Raw genomic sequence first — 17842 nt, 5'->3', positions numbered from 1 at the left:
CCTCTACACCGCCTGGTGTGTTCTTGTGAGACTATAAATAAATAATTTGTATTTTTACATTTGTGACATTTCCCAGTAGGTTATCTATAGTATTGTAATATTATAATGTACTGTACCTATTTAGCCTTGTCCCAGTCCAGTACTCACAGGTAGAGGCTGGTCAGATAGTAGAGTCCATGCAGATCTGAATATTGTACAGTACGTGGGTGCTTTACTGTTACATGTACTTACAGACAGAGATTCCTGTCCCTCGTGCATGCTAATGCAGTCCATGCAGATCTGAATATTGTACAGTACGTGGGTGCTTTACTGTTACATGTACTTACAGACAGAGATTCCTGTCCCTCGTGCATGCTAATGCAGTCCATGCTGATCTGGATGGTATCCCCTGCTGGTCCATCTCCGTCTACAGGGCTGTCTGAGAAGTTCAGCTCTATGGGCTGCGACGAGTGGAATGCAGACCTGAGAAACACACACACACACACTGATTTAACTAGGTTTAGAACTGTGTGGTGTGGTGTGTGTGTGTGTGTTGTGTGTGGTGTGTGGTGTGTGGTGTGTGTGTGGTGTGTGTGTGGTGTGTGGTGTGTGTGTGTGTGTGTGTGTGTGGTGTGTGTGTGTGTGTGTGTGTGTGTGTGTGTGTGTGTGTGTGTGTGTGTGTGTGTGTGGTGTGTGTGTGGTGTGTGGTGTGTGGTGTGTGTGTGTGTGTGTGTGGTGTGTGTGTGTGTGTGTGTGTGTGTGTGTGTGTGTGGACTCACTGGTCCAGCATCTCCAGTAGCTGGTTAAACACATCCTGACTGAGGATGTCAGAGCTCTGTTCTGATTGGTTCTGTGACATTATGGAGGCCAGGAAGGAACTCTCCGTCCAGGACAAACAGGAGGAGGGGTCTCTATACCTGCAGGAGGAGAGAGATAAAGGAACACCGTCACTAACTACTAGAACTCTCCGTCCAGGACAAGTCCCTGCAGAAATGTTCCAACATCTAGTGGAAAGCCTTTCCAGAAGAGTGGAGGCTGTTATAGCAGCAATGTTCCAACATCTAGTGGAAAGCCTTCCCAGAAGAGTGGAGGCTGTTATAGCAGCAATGTTCCCACGTCTAGTGGAAAGCCTTCCCAGAAGAGTGGAGGCTGTTATAGCAGCAATGTTCCAACATCTAGTGGAAAGCCTTCCCAGAAGAGTGGAGGCTGTTATAGCAGCAATGTTCCCACGTCTAGTGGAAAGCCTTCCCAGAAGAGTGGAGGCTGTTATAGCAGCAATGTTCCCACATCTAGTGGAAAGCCTTCCCAGAAGAGTGGAGGCTGTTATAGCAGCAATGTTCCCACGTCTAGTGGAAAGCCTTCCCAGAAGAGTGGAGGCTGTTATAGCAGCAATGTTCCAACATCTAGTGGAAAGCCTTCCCAGAAGAGTGGAGGCTGTTATAGCAGCAATGTACCAACATCTAGTGGAAAGCCTTCCCAGAAGAGAGGAGGCTGTTATAGCAGCAATGTTCCAACATCTAGTGGAAAGACTTCCCAGAAGAGTGGAGGCTGTTATAGCAGCAAAAGGGGGGGGACCAACTCCATATTAATGACCATGATTTTAGAATGAGATGTTTGATGAGCAGGTGACCACATACTGTTGGTCATGTAGTGTACTTTCAGCCAACATGTAGTGCATCTAGAGCTGCTCTTAGTTTATTACACTTATGGCTGGGACTGCGGATTGTCCCGGGGCTTCCGGCTGTCTAGATCCCTGCTGCTTGTTGTCCCGGGGCTTCCGGCTGTCTAGATCCCTGCTGCTTGTTGTCCCGGGGCTTCCGGCTGTCTAGATCCCTGCTGCTTGTTGTCCCGGGGCTTCCGGCTGTCTAGATCCCTGCTGCTTGTTGTCCCGGGGCTTCCGGCTGACTAGATCCCTGCTGCTTGTTGTCCCGGGGCTTCCAGCTGTCTAGATCCCTGCTGCTTGTTGTCCCGGGGCTTCCGGCTGTCTAGATCCCTACTGCTTGTTGACTCGGGGCTTCCGGCTGTCTAGATCCCTGCTGCTTGTTGTCCCGGGGCTTCCAGCTGACTAGATCCCTGCTGCTTGTTGACCCGGGGCTTCCGGCTGACTAGATCCCTGCTGCTTGTTGTCCCGGAGCTTCCGGCTGTCTAGATCCCTGCTGCTTGTTGTCCCGGGGCTTCCGGCTGTCTAGATCCCTGCTGCTTGTTGTCCCGGGGCTTCCGGCTGTCTAGATCCCTGCTGCTTGTTGTCCCGGGGCTTCCGGCTGTCTAGATCCCTGCTGTTTGTTGCGGTTTCCATCTCCCCTGTGACCTGCCCTGTCTGAAACTATGAGTAACAGCGTAGCCTACATTGCTACCATGACAAAGACCAAAGCCGGTGGGAGTACCATTGAGGACCCTGGGTGTCTCTCTATCAAAGGTGAAGGATCTTTTAAAACAATCAAAAATAATTCTACAAGCAGTTGTTACAACAAGAAAATAACTTGAAGTTGTTTTGTCCAAAATACTGGTGGAGCCAACTAATAAAAGAATGGACCACCAGACCAGAGAGGTCCAGGACCTAAAGGACAGTTTGCAGTTTTCCCAGGGTCAGGACGATGAGTTTAAACAGGAGAACGGAAGGATGACAGCAATCTGTAAGTCATTGAGAGAGGACATCAGTTCTGTATGTGAATCCGTGATAACAATGACGGAGAAATCAGATTATCTCGAGGGACAATCAAGGTGGAACAACATTGTTGTAGACGGAATTGCAGAACCTCCACGAGACTTGGATGGAGTCTGAGGACAAAGTGAGGGAAATGATCACGGAGAAACTGAAGCGCGCCCACAGGACTGGAAAACCCACAGCAGGCCCAGGTCGATATTGGTCAAGTTCATGAGGTTCAAGGAAAGAGACAAGAACTTGAGAGAAACGCACATCTTGCTCAACGAGGACTATCCCGAAGCGGTGCGCCAGAAGAGGAAAGTGCATTGGGACATTGCTTATATCTGATTAGCCTCCCTGTAGCTCAGTTGGTAGAGCATGGTGTTTGCAACGCCAGGGTTGTGGGTTCAATTCCCACAGGGGGCCAGCACAGAAAAAAAAAAAAATGTATGAAATGTATGCATTCACTACTGTAAGTCGCTCTGGATAAGAGCGTCTGCTAAATGTCAAAAATGTTTTTTTTATGATATGACAGGCTCATTGTCCACCTTCCCTCCCATAAGCCTGGAAGGGATGAGAGAGCTAAACCTATGGGTTCGTAGCTTCAACGCTGCAGAACACACATACCCCCCAATTGATTAATGGACTGCTGAATGTATATTTTCTTCTCTTTCTTTGTTTTCTCTTTTCAGTATTATGTCTATCTCTGATAAACTACCCAGGAAAGAGCTGAAAATAGCCCATATTAATATATGTAGCCTTAGAAATAAGGTTTATGAAATCAATAACTTGCTAACGTCAGATAGCATGCTGCAGTTTTAAAAGCAAATGTACTGCAATTCTATGCATTTTGCCACGATTAACGCTGTTCTTTTTGCTCAAACATAAAAATCTATTCTTCTATACTTATATTTAGGTGACTGTTAGTTCTCAAAGATTATATTATTTAAATATATATATATATATATAAGTCCATTATCTTTTCTACATAGTTTATATCTGGTTTTGGTTGTTTAAGTTTACACTGAAAGTTTCCTGTAAGTAACTTCCATAACACTCTGTCCAGGACAGGTGGGAGGACGGGTCTCTCAACCTGCAGGAAGAGAGAAATACATCATCACTAACTAGTAACTATAACTAACTACCGTAACTAACTACCGTAACTAACTAGCATAACCATAACCAAATACCATAACTACCAGGACAGGTGGGAGGACGGGTCTCTCAACCTGCAGGAAGAGACAGGAACACCATAATAATTAGGGCTGGGAATTGCCAGGGACCTCACGATACGATATTAATAACACGATACTTAGGTGCCGATTCGATCTGTTTTGCGATTCTCACAATTATCACGATTCTACTTGTATTGTGATTTGATCGTGTGATTTAATGTTCCAAACATATCGCTCACTATATGTCTGCTGCAGAGAGACAGCGTGTAACAGCTGTCATCGCAAGAAAACCAAGATGCAGCGGAGGTTGTGGATTCATTATGAATATTTAATAAAATGAACCACTATAAACAAAACATAAAACAGCAACGATAGCAAACAGTCCTGTCTGGTCAAAAACGAACGAGACAGAAAACAATCACCCACCAAAACCCAAAGGAAAAATAGGCTACTTATGTGTGACTCCTAATCAGCAACAACGAACTACAGCTGTGCCTGATTGGGAGCCACACACGGCCCAAAACAAAGAAATACAAAAACATAGAAAAAGGAACATAGAACGCCCACCTAATGTAACACCCTGGCCTAACCAAAATAAAGAACAAAAACCCCTCTCTATGGCCAGGGCGTTACAGAGCGTGAGATGACGAGTTTTGATCAGTCAGGGAAATAAAAGTGCTGAAAATATAAGTTGGTTCACTATTTAAAAAGATGACGGAGAGAGAACAAGCTATAGGATGAAACAAATAACTCTGAGGACAGGTGGGGAGGGTCAGGTCTCTAAACCTGCAGGGAAGAGAGGAGGGGAACATCCTAACAAACTAATGTAACTTCCACACAGTAACTAACTGTGCTTTATACAATGGATGAACCTCCTAGTCATTTCATACTAGGGAGGTAGAAGCAGAGCCCATAGCCGTGAACGGTTAAGAGCAGAAAGGTTGTAAAAAGTTGGATTTAAAAAAAAATATGAATTTATAGGGGAGGTATAAATATCGTAGCGTTAAAGACATCCAGCAGAAAACATACTCGTGAAGAGCTCCATTGTCATGGCACTGAGGATCATGTTGTCCATCTACATAAAAAGGTGAATAATGTGTACTGAACAGCTCATTCAGAGAGACCGGGAAAAAAGAAGAAGGAAGGAAGGAAGGAAGGATGGGAGGAAGGAAGGAAGGAAGGAAGGAAGGAAGGAAGGAAGGAAGGAAGGAAGGAAGGAAGGAAGGAAGGAAGGAAGGAAGGAAGGAAGGAAGGAAGGAAGGAAGGAAGGAAGTCAGTGAGGTAGGTTGGACTACATTGACCTGCTCCCCTCTGTAACACTACAGCAGTCTGGAGCAGTCTGGAGCAGCCTGGAGCAGCCTGGAGCAGTCTGGAGCAGCCTGGAGCAGTTTGGAGCAGCCAGGAGCAGTCTGGAGCAGTCTGGAGCAGTCTGGAGCAGCCTGGAGCAGCCTGGGGCAGTCTGGAGCAGCCAGGAGCAGTCTGGAGCAGTCTGGGGCAGTCTGGAGCAGTCTGGAGCAGCCTGGAGCAGTCTGGAGCAGCCTGGGGCAGTCTGGAGCAGCCTGGAGCAGCCTGGAGCAGCCTGGAGCTGTCTGGAGCCGTCTGGAGCAGTCTGGAGCAGCCTGCAGCAGCCTGGAGCAGTCTGGGGCAGCCTGGAGCAGTCTTGAGCAGTCTGGGGCAGTCTGGAGCAGCAGTGTCAGAGAAAGTTCCATTGTTCAAGCGGCAGCCAGGCACACTCCGCTGCTGCTGTCATCTGTGTGTGAGTCGAACACACAGCCAGTCGGAAATCCCCACACGGTGTATATGATACCACAGCACTGAGATTCCCAAACGCCTGGCATGTGTACAGCTGTACGGGGGGCTGTGTGTGTGTGTGTGTGTGTGTGTGTGTGTGTGTGTGTGTGTGTGGGCAAGGGGGGGGGGGGGGGCATAATCTGAAGCTGCCACTATTTGAGGGCCCGGGTGGAGGGTGGAATTCCCCAACATTCTGTTATGTGTAGGGGGGGGGTAGAGAGAGAAGATATGAATACCTTATTCAACAACACAGTCAGGCATTTTGTAATGAAGCCCATCATCTGAGCCGGGCTAATCATAATGTACTCTAAGCAGGGACACACAACACAAGAGTGTGTGTGTGGAGAGCGTGTGTGTGTACCAAGTGGGGCATTTGGGGGTTTGGAAACTAGACCTGTAGGAGGTTGAACTACAGCTATGAAGAATCTTAAACACATTGTGTCTCACTATGCGGTACTGAGTGATTTGTGGGTTTTTTGCGGTCGGTTCAGTTTCATTAGTTAAAAATAAATAAGCGATTTTGGTTTCAATAAAATAAAAAATAAAAACATGTAAACACAAAATTCATTATTAAATAATGACATTTAAAAAAAAAAAGAAAATGATTATAGATTTTTAATGGAAATTCCATAGCCAAAAATAGTGAACATTCAAATGCAAAAACATTGAAAATCATAATTACAAAAATATTTCAGTTGTGTATCTTACTTTGTTTTTATTCAATGAGATTATTCGTAAATTAGAGAATTGTACATTTTTCAAACACCTGAAACAGCTTTTTACTGCAGCAATCCAGAGCCATAATCATTACGCTGAATAATATGTCTATTTTTCTGCATATCTAAGCATACCTCCTGAGCAGTCTCCTCCTGACTGATGGCTGTTTTTAAAGAAACTCAATACTCTTGATTAAAAGGAGTGAGTCTTATTCAGTACATTTAGTTGCTTGCTTTTTCTATAGTCTACCAACCATGCCAGCTTAGTGGCTAATACTATTACAGAGAAATAACTTTTTTATTTTTTTTATTTACAGGACAAATCTGAGGTGGCACGTGCCTGTGCTCCCGAAGGGTTCCAAATCTCTGCAATGGATTATGGTTACTGTAGTTTATTACCACATTTCTGCACTGAACTAGGTTCAATATTTGCTGAATGAAAACGCTGTGTGTGTGTGTGTGTAACGTCCATTTTATTGTTTACTCCGCTACTTGAATCCTCTGTCTCAATTCAATTCAAACGGCTTTATTGGCATGGGAAACGTACGTTAACATTACCAAAGCAAGTAGAATAGATAATAAACAAAAGTGAAATAAACACAAAAAAAATGAACAGTAAACATTACACTTATAAAAGTCCCAAAAGAATAAAGACATTACAAATGTCATATTATGTATATATAGAGTGATGTAACGATGTACAAATAGTTAAAGTACAAAAGGGAAAATAAATAAACATAAATATGGGTTGTATTTACAATGGTGTTTGTTCTTCACTGGTTGACATTTTCTTGTGGCAACAGGTCACAAATCTTTCTGCTGTGATGAAACACTGTGGTATTTCACCCAGTAGATATGGGAGTTTATCAAAACTGGATTTGTTTTCAAATTCTTTGTGGATCTGTGTAATCTGAGGGAAATATGTGTCTCTAATATGGTCATACATTTGACAGGATGTTAGGAAGTGCACCTCAGTTTCCACATCATTTTGTGGGCAGTGTTGCACATAGCCTGTCTTCTCTTGAGAGCCAGGTCTGCCTACGGCGGCCTTTCTCAATAGCAAGGCTCTGCTCACTGAGTCTGTACATAGTCAAAGCTTTCCTTAAATTTGGGTCAGTCACAGTGGTCAGGTATTCTGCCGCTGTGTACTCTCTGTTCAGGCCGAAAAAGCATTCTAGTTTGTTAATTATTCATTATTTCCGATGTGTCACGTAATTATCTTTTTGTTTTCTCATGATTTGGTTGGGTTTAATTGTGTTGCTGTCCTGGGGCTCTGTGGGGCCAGCATCTAGACCTGTCATTTATCCATGACAACATCAACCAGCATCTAAGCCTGTCATTTATCCATGACAACCTGATCCAGCATCTAGACCTGTCATTTATCCATGACAACATCAACCAGCATCTCGACCTGTAATTTATCCATGACAACCTGATCCAGCATCTAGACCTGTCATTTAACCATGACAACCTGATCCAGCATCTAGACCTGTCATTTATCCATTTAAAAATCAGCTGACATTTCTACTGTCTTTGTCCCATTAACATCAGGTCTGAGCCACTAATGAGGAAAGGGATTCAACACTCTCTCTCTTCTGCAGACAGTAACTAGTCCAAGCATTTGACTGGCTGTAAACATAACCACTGAATAGGCCACTTACTGTAAATCACTCCCTTAAAAAAAAAAAAAAAGAGGTGTGCCGGTGCAAAGCTATTGCGACACTCATGAACCTCATCCAGCATCTAGGCCTAGCCCTATTGCTGTATCCATTTAATCCTGCTGTCTTTCCGTTTTAGCCAATTTCTTCAGGCTACAGGTCTGAGTCAATTGTAATATATCTTCTAGCTAACTTTGCTGTGTTCAAAGTACATCTCCCTTTCCCCCCCCAAAAAAACCTGGCTTGGCAGTTCTCCTCCTCCTCCTCCTCCTCCTCCCCCTCCTTATGCGCTAAAGAGGTGTGGTGGTTTGCGAGGCTGTGGGGGACATACGCTCCAGTTGCATTACTAGGACAACAAGGTGCTGCCAAGCCTGTCATAAGGTAGAAAAGCTTCTTTCAACCCACTGTGTAGTCAATAGATAGTGATTTGGCAGAGAGAGAGACGCACACTGGGTATACGAGTCCCAAATTGCATCCCTATTCCCTATGGAAGTGCACTACTTTTGACCAGAGCCTTACGGTCCCTTGGTCAAACAATGCGCACTACATAGGGAATATGATACCATTTGGGACTCGTGTACAAGAGACATGCTAGCAGGTCAGTTGTCTTTTCACTCAGAGTGCACATCCAACCCCCCCCTCTACTTTTCCACTTACCTATTGTATACAGAAGAAAACTAAATCCTCTTGTATTTTACGCAGGACATGCGTAGTTCAGTCTTTTGTGTTTTTGAGCATGTAGGCCTAGGCTACATGTTTTATTATGCATGCTGAACTAGCTATAGACCCTGGCGGTGCACGGAAACATCTCCTGAAGACCAGCTGAAGTTGAAATCAGAGCTGTTTCCAGCTTGTGGTGGTGGGGGAGTTTACACCTTGACTTTATCACCTAAATATTTTCAGGACCTACAGTAAAACGTATCACATTAACGTGTTATAAATGATTAAATCAGCATTAGCTAGCTACGTTAATACAAATGTAACTTCCCTGTAATTGTAATAAACTATTTAAGGTTAGTTATGTATAAACAGAAACATTGACTGCCAGACAGCTAGCAAGTCATGCACGACGTACTTTTTACACACTATTTGATTCGCGCACATTCACACAAAATTAAAACATGCTTCAACTAAATATTGTAATAGTAAAAAAATACACTTACTTTACAATTTGCAGAGATAATATTAGCTACAAGCTGGGTTCGCAATGCATGCATAAAACTTTCAGCGCTGCTTTCTGAGATTCAATTCAACTCAAACTTTATGCACCTGTCAACAATAACAAACCGACCACTGACAGATTATTTGAAGAGGCCCCTCGTAGATTTTTAGGCCTAAACTTTATGTAAAAACAAAACATGTTTAGAAAAGGTTGCTTAATATTTGACATCAAAACTTGTATTAATTAATTAATAAAAAATGGTGGCCCTTGGTGTACATAGTCCAGCGCATTAGAACCAAATATACCCGAGCTCGTTCCACTTTATGATACAAGTATCAAACTTGGTACACTAATACTAGCTAGATACTTTAAGGCGGTTCCCACCAGGGGTACTAGGAACCCTGGGGGTACTTGGCCTATCCACATGGGGTACTTGAGAAAACGTATGAAACCATAGGACTACTAGTAAAATGCAAATGAGGGGGTACTTCGGGCGTGCTCTGAGGGTACTTTGGGGGGTACTTCAGGGGTACTTCCGGGGTACTTCAGGGGTACTTCAGTGGGGTACTCTTGGCAGGTTCACTACTATGGCCTATGTATTGCCTTACCTCCTAACTCCATTTGCACACACCGTATGTAGATTTTTCTATGGTGTTATTGACTGTACTTTTGTTTATCCTATGTGTAACTCTGTGTTGTTTTTTGTCACACTGTTTTGCTTTATCTTGGTGTAAAAGTGTAGGTTCCGTCCCTCTCTTCGCCCCAACCCGGGCTCGAACCAGGGACCTTCTGCACACATCAACAACTGACACCCACGAAGCATCGTTACCCATCGCGCCACAAAAGCCGCGGCTCTTGCAACGCAAGGGGAAACCCTACTTCAAGGTCTCAGAGCGAGTGACGTCACTGATTGAAACGCTATTAGCGCACACCACCGCTAACTAACTAGCCATTTCACATCGGTTACATTGGCTAGGTCGCAGTTGTAAATGAGAACTTGTTCTCAACTGGCCTACCTGGTTAAATAAAGGTGAAGGACCACTTGAAGCCATAAACTACACAAAGCTGGGCTTTACAGAAGAGTGGCCAGAAAAAAGCCATTACTTTAAGAAAAAAATAAGCAAACACATTTGGTGTTCGCCAAAAGGCATGTGGGAGACTCCCCAAACATATGGAAGAAGGTACTCTGGTCAGATGAGACTAAAATTGAGCTTTTTGGCCATCAAGGAAAACGCTATGTCTGGCGCAAACCCAACACCTCACATCATCCCAAGAATACCATCCCCACAGTGAAGCATGGTGGTGGCGGCATCATGCTGTGGGGATGTTTTTCATCGGCAGGGACTGGGAAATGTCAGAATTGAAGGAATGATGGATAGCGCTAAATACAGGGAAATTCTTGAGGGAAACCTGTTTCAGTCTTCCAGAGATTTGAAACTGGGACAGAGGTTCGCCTTCCAGCAGGACAATGACCCTAAGCATACTTCTAAAGCAACACTCGAGTGGTTTAAGGGGAAACATTTAAATGTATTGGAATGGCCTATTTAAAGCCCAGACCTCAATCCAATTGAGAATCTGTGGTATGACTTAAAGATTGCTGTACACCAACGGAACCCATCACACTTCTGACAACCAGGTGGCGAATCGCATCTCTGCATGTCTGGCAGACATATCAGTGTGGATGACGGATCACCACCTCAAGCTGAACCTCGGCAAGACGGAGCTGCTCTTCCTCCCGGGGAAGGACTGCCCGTTCCATGATCTCGCCATCACGGTTGACAACTCCCTTGTGTCCTCCTCCCAGAGTGCTAAGAGCCTTGGCGTGACCCTGGACAACACCCTGTCGTTCTCCACCAACATCAAGGCGGTGACCCGATCCTGTAGGTTCATGCTCTACAACATTCGCAGAGTACGACCCTGCCTCACACAGGAAGCGGCGCAGGTCCTAATCCAGGCACTTGTCATCTCCCGTCTGGATTACTGCAACTCGCTGTTGGCTGGGCTCCCTGCCTGTGCCATTAAACCCCTACAACTCATCCAGAACGCCGCAGCCCGTCTGGTGTTCAACCTTCCCAAGTTCTCTCACGTCACCCCGCTCCTCCGCTCTCTCCACTGGCTTCCAGTCGAAGCTCGCATCCGCTACAAGACCATGGTGCTTGCCTACGGAGCTGTGAGGGGAACGGCACCTCCGTACCTTCAGGCTCTGATCAGGCCCTACACCCAAACAAGGGCACTCCGTTCATCCACCTCTGGCCTGCTCGCCTCCCTACCTCTGAGGAAGCACAGTTCCCGCTTAGCCCAGTCAAAACTGTTCGCTGCTCTGGCACCCCAATGGTGGAACAAGCTCCCTCACGACGCCAGGACAGCGGAGTCAATCACCACCTTCCGGAGACACCTGAAACCCCACCTCTTCAAGGAATACCTGGGATAGGATAAATTAATCCTTCTAACCCCCCCCTTAAAAGATTTAGATGCACTATTGTAAAGTGGTTGTTCCACTGGATATTATAGGTGAATGCACCAATTTGTAAGTCGCTCTGGATAAGAGCGTCTGCTAAATGACTAAAATGTAAAATGTAAATGTAAGGAGTTGGAGCAGTTTTGCCTTGAAGAATGGGCAAAAATCCCAGTGGCTAGATGTGCCAAGCTTAAGAGACATACCCCAAGAGACTTGCAGCTGTAATAGCTGTGAAAGGTGGCTCTACAAAGTATTGACTTTGGGGGGTGAATAGTTATGCACGCTTAAGTTTTAAATTTTTTTGTCTTATTTCTTGTTTGCTTCACAATAAAAAAATATTCAAAATATTCAAAGTGGTAGGCATGTTGTGTAAATCAAATAGTACAAACCCCACAAAAATCTATTTTATTTCCAGGTTGTAAGGCAACAAAATAGGTAAAATGCCAAAGGGGGTGAATACTTTCGCAAGACACTGTAAATCCTTTTCATCTTTACCTTTAACCTTCTAATCATGTCTCTCCTTTGTTGCAGAGGACAAACAGCTGTCTCTTCAGGTTTATCATGTCTCTCTGTTGTAGAGGACTAACAGTTGTCTCTTCAGGCTTATATCACAAGATGGATCCCTGTGTGAAGGGATTGGGTTTTCTGCTTATTAATGATCCGTTACAATATGAATATTGTAAATATTTCCACCCGGTGAGAACACGTTGTAATACTTGCAGACTAGTTTAAGCTCCTTTGCGTTTTGTTGCCGATCTTACTTTGCTACCTGACGGTTTTTTACTTTTTCATTACCGTATATTTTTACTTTTTCCCTCACTCAACTTTTTTCATTCAACTTTTTCACCCCGGAGGTTTTATCTGGACATGGTTCGTCAGGACTTCAAACAGCCGAAGCTAAGTAACATTAACATGATGCCTTCTAATTGCAGTCGTTGTACTTATAATATACAGGAGAACGATCACCTTACGGCAAGGATAGCTGTGCTGCAAGCCCAGCTTCAGACGCGATCGTTAGGCAAGGGTAATTTCAGTGTAGGAAAGGATGAAACAGCGTCTGTGCCACCAGTAAGTACAGATAGTAACGTTAGTATAAACCCCCTCGCACGGTCCCCGCAGCCGGACATCCTTCTCATGGCTTCTGGAGGGAAACGCTGTAGGAATGCTCAACCGGTGTCGCTTATTCAGCCGACAGAAACTTTCAACCGGTTCTCCCCATTAAGCGAGTCGGAGTCGGAGGCCGAGACTTCTCTGGTCTCTACTCCTCCCGTTGTGGGGTCTGAGACGCCGACGGCTCCCACCATTAGCTCTGACAAATTGAAAACCCTAGTCATTGGCGACTCCATTACCCGCAGTATTAGACTTAAAACTAATCATCCAGCGATCATACACTGTTTACCAGGGGGCAGGGCTACCGACGTTAAGGCTAATCTAAAGACGGTGCTGGCTAAAGCTAAAACTGGCGAGTGTAGAGAGTATAGAGATATTGTTATCCACGTCGGCACCAACGATGTTAGGATGAAACAGTCAGAGGTCACCAAGCGCAACATAGCTTCAGCATGTAAATCAGCTAGAAAGATGTGTCGGCATCGATTAATTGTCTCTGGCCCCCTCCCAGTTAGGGGGAGTGATGAGCTCTACAGCAGAGTCTCACAACTCAATCGCTGGTTGAAAACTGTTTTCTGCCCCTCCCAAAAGATAGAATTTGTAGATAATTGGCCCTCTTTCTGGGACTCACCCACAAACAGGACCAAGCCTGGCCTGTTGAGGAGTGACGGACTCCATCCTAGCTGGAGGGGTGCTCTCATCTTATCTACGAACATAAACAGGGCTCTAACTCCTCTAGCTCCACAATGAAATAGGGTGCAGGCCAGGCAGCAGGCTGTTAGTCAGCCTGCCAGCTTAGTGGAGTCTGCCACTAGCACAGTCAGTGTAGTCAGCTCAGCTATCCCCATTGAGACCGTGTCTGTGCCTCGATCTAGATTGGGCAAAATTAAAAATGGCGGTGTTCGCTTTAGCAATCTCACTAGTATAAAGACCTCCTCCATTCCTGCCATTATTGAAAGAGATTGTGATACCTCACATCTCAAAATTGGGTTACTTAATGTTAGATCCCTCACTTCCAAGGCAGTTATAGTCAATGAACTAATCACTGATAATAATCTTGATGTGATTGGCCTGACTGAAACATGGCTTAAGCCTGATGAATTTACTGTGTTAAATGAGGCCTCACCCCCTGGTTACACTAGTGACCATACCCCCCGTGCATCCGGCAAAGGCGGAGGTGTTGCTAACATTTACGATAGCAAATTTCAATTTACAAAAAAAAAAACAATGACGTTTTCGTCTTTTGAGCTTCTAGTCATGAAATCTATGCAGCCTACTCAATCACTTTTTATAGCTACTGTTTACAGGCCTCCTGGGCCATATGCAGTGTTCCTCACTGAGTTCCCTGAATTCCTATCGGATCTTGTAGTCATAGCAGATAATATTCTAAATTTCACTGCTATGCGGACGACACACAGCTGTACATTTCAATGAAACATGGTGAAGCCCCAAAATTGCCCTGGCTAGAAGCCTGTGTTTCAGACATAAAGAAGTGGATGGCTGCAAACTTTCTACTTTTAAACTCGGACAAAACAGAGATGCTTGTTCTAGGTCCCAAGAAACAAAGAGATCTTCTGTTGAATCTGACAATTAATCTGGATGGTTGTACAGTCGTCTCAAATAAAACTGTGAAGGACCTCGGCGTTACTCTGGACCCTGATCTCTCTTTTGAAGAACATATCAAGACTGTTTCAAGGACAGCTTTTTTCCATCTACGTAACATTGCAAAAATCAGAAATTTTCTGTGCAAAAATGACGCAGAAAAATTAATCCATGCTTTTGTTACTTCTAGGCTGAACTACTGCAATGCTCTACTTTCCGGCTACCCAGATAAAGCACTAAATAAACTTCAGTTAGTGCTAAATACGGCTGCTAGAATCCTGACTAGAACCAAAAAATTTGATCATATTACTCCAGTGCTAGCCTCCCTACACTGGCTTCCTGTTAAGGCAAGGGCTGATTTCAAGGTTTACTGCTAACCTACAAAGCATTACATGGGCTTGCTCCTACCTATCTTTCCGATTTGGTCCTGCCGTACATACCTACACGTACGCTACGGTCACAAGACGCAGGCCTCCTAATTGTCCCTATAATTTCTAAGCAAACGGCTGGATGTAGGGCTTTCTCCTATAGAGCTCCATTTTTATGGAATGGTCTGCCTACCAATGTGAGAGACGCAGACTCAGTCTCAACCTTTAAGTCTTTACTGAAGACTTATCTCTTCAGTAGGTCCTATGATTAAGTATAGTCTGGCCCAGGAGTGTGAAGGTGAACGGAAAGGCTGGAGCAACGAACCGCCCTTGCTGTCTCTGCCTTGCCGGTTCCCCTCTTTCCACTGGGATTCTCTGCCTCTAACCCTTTTACAGGGGCTGAGTCACTGGCCTACTGGTGTTCTTCCTTGCCGTCCATGGGAGGGGTGCGTCACTTGAGTGGGTTGAGTCACTGACGTGGTCTTCCTGTCTGGGTTGGCGCCCCCCCTTGGGTTGTGCTATGGCGGAGATCGTTGTGGGCTATACTCGGCCTTGTCTTAGAACGGTAAGTTGGTGGTTGGAGACATCCCTCTAGTGGTGTGGGGGCTGTGCTTTGGCAAAGTGGGTGGGGTTATATCCTGCCTGTTTGGCCCTGTCCGGGGGGTATCATCGGATGGGGCCACAGTGTCTTTTTGATCCCTCTTGTCTCAGCCTCCAGTATTTATGCTGCAGTAGTTTATGTGTCGGGGGGCTAGGGTCAGTCTGTTACATCTGGAGTATTTCTCTTGTCTTATCCGGTGTCCTGTGTGTATTTAAATATGCTCTCTCTAATTCTCTCTTTCTCTCTTTCTGTCTTTCTCTCGGAGGACCTGAGCCCTAGGACCATGCCTCAGGACTACCTGGTATGATGACTCCTTGCTGTCCCCAGTCCACCTGGCCGTGCTGCTGCTCCAGTTTCAACTGTTCTGCCTGCGGCTATGGAACCCTGACCTGTTCACCGGACGTGCTTGTTGCACCCTCGACAACTACTATGATTATTATTATTTGACCATGCTGGTCATTTATGAACATTTTAACATCTTGACCATGTTCTGTTATAATATCCACCCTGCACAGCCAGAAGAGGACTGGCCACCCCTCATAGCCTGGTTCCTGTCTAGGTTTCTTCCTAGGTTTTTGGCTTTTCTAGGGAGTTTTTCCTAGGGAGTTTTTCCTAGCCACCGTGCTTCTTTCACATGCTTTGCTTGCTGTTTGGGGTTTTAGGCTGGGTTTCTGTACAGCACTTTTAGAATATCAGCTGATGTACGAAGGGCTATATAAAAATAAATTTGATTTGAATACATGTTCCTAGCAGCAGGTTCTGAGTTCCTCTATATCAGGTCACACAGTCTTGACATGCACTGCCAAGACCAGAGGCCAGTCGTGCATGTGACATCACTGGCCTGAGAAAAGGCCCACTGAACATGGACGGAGAGAAGGACCCACTGAACATGGACGGAGAGAAGGACCCACTGAACATGGACGGAGAGAAGGACCCACTGAACATGGACGGAGAGAAGGACCCACTGAACATGGACGGAGAGAAGACCCACTGAACATGGACGGAGAGAAGGACCCACTGAACATGGACGGATAGAAGGACCCACTGAACATGGACGGAGAGAAGGACCCACTGAACATGGACGGATAGAAGGACCCACTGAACATGGACGGAGAGAAGGCCCACTGAACATGGACGGAGAGAAGACCCACTGAACATGGACGGAGAGAAGACCCACTGAACATGGACGGAGAGAAGGACCACTGAACATGGACGGAGAGAAGGCCCACTGAACATGGACGGAGAGAAGGCCCACTGAACATGGACGGAGAGAAGGCCCACTGAACATGGACGGAGAGAAGGACCCACTGAACATGGACGGAGAGACTGTTAATGATACAAGTCTATGAGACTGGAGAAGTCAGTTGACAATCGTGCACTACTTTTAACAAGGGCCCATAGGACATAGTGTTCCATTTCGGATACGACCAGATTGTTGATTGTGGTGGGTGGCGTGCAGCCTGGTCAGGGAGGAGATAGTCATTTCCTGAATGAAGGTGTGAACTAAACTGTCTCTCTAGTGAGGTCATCTGAAAGAAGGTGTGAACTGAAGTGGGTGGGTTATTACAGGGTGAGTCAGCAGAGGGAGTTGAATGAAATGTTAAATTATATGTCATGTTTTGTTAGCAGTGATTTGGTTGCCGTGTCTCGTTCAACTTATTTCGTTTTACAAGTTATTGCCGTGTTGAATATTCCCAAGGATCCATGATTCTATGCAGTGTGTTGAATATTCCCAAGGATCCATGATTCCATTGCAGTGTGTTGAATATTCCCAAGGATCCATGACTCCATTGCAGTGTGTTGAATATTCCCAAGGATCCATGATTCCATTGCAGTGTGTTGAATATTCCCAAGGATCCATGATTCCATTGCAGTGTGTTGAATATTCCCAAGGATCCATGATTCCATTGCAGTGTGTTGAATATTCCCAAGGATCCATGATTCCATTGCAGTGTGTTGAATATTCCCAAGGATCCATGATTCCATTGCAGTGTGTTGAATATTCCCAAGGATCCATGATTCCATTGCAGTGTGTTGAATATTCCCAAGGATCCATGATTCCATTGCAGTGTGTTGAATATTCCCAAGGATCCATGATTCCATTGCAGTGTGTTGAATATTCCCAAGGATCCATGATTCCATGCAGTGTGTTGAATATTCCCAAGGATCCATGATTCTATGCAGTGTGTTGAATATTCCCAAGGATCCATGATTCCATGATTCCATTGCAGTGTGTTGAATATTCCCAAGGATCCATGATTCCATGCAGTGTGTTGAATATTCCCAAGGATCCATGATTCCATTGCAGTGTGTTGAATATTCCCAAGGATCCATGATTCTATGCAGTGTGTTGAATATTCCCAAGGATCCATGATTCCATTGCTGTGTGTTGAATATTCCCAAGGATCCATGATTCCATTGCAGTGTGTTGAATATTCCCAAGGATCCATGATTCCATGCAGTGTGTTGAATATTCCCAAGGATACATGATTCTATGCAGTGTGTTGAATATTCCCAAGGATCCATGATTCCATTGCAGTGTGTTGAATATTCCCAAGGATCCATGATTCTATGCAGTGTG

The 17842-nt window shown here is 45.1% G+C and overlaps 1 protein-coding gene across 8 annotated transcripts in view; it reads right to left on the bottom strand.

Moving 5' to 3' along the window:
* The window catches only part of tp63 (tumor protein p63), a 116627-nt gene that overhangs the window by 87361 nt on the left and 11424 nt on the right, over window positions 1-17842 (bottom strand). For 6 of the 8 annotated variants that reach the window (XM_045697484.1, XM_045697486.1, XM_045697485.1 and 3 more), the window contains exons 2-3: window positions 759-896; window positions 327-462 (exon numbers count right to left, since the gene is read on the bottom strand). In XM_045697484.1, the coding sequence (XP_045553440.1) occupies window positions 327-462; window positions 759-896 (274 nt within the window). Of the gene's footprint in view, window positions 1-231; window positions 275-326; window positions 463-758; window positions 897-9126; window positions 9187-17842 lie in introns of those variants that run through there. The other 2 variants (XM_045697488.1, XM_045697490.1) reach the window with 2 other exon arrangements.

Source organism: Salmo salar, chromosome ssa16 (assembly GCF_905237065.1).
Source record: "Salmo salar chromosome ssa16, Ssal_v3.1, whole genome shotgun sequence".
Taxonomy (NCBI): Eukaryota; Metazoa; Chordata; class Actinopteri; order Salmoniformes; family Salmonidae; genus Salmo; species Salmo salar.
This window is presented reverse-complemented; position numbering and strand designations above follow the sequence as displayed.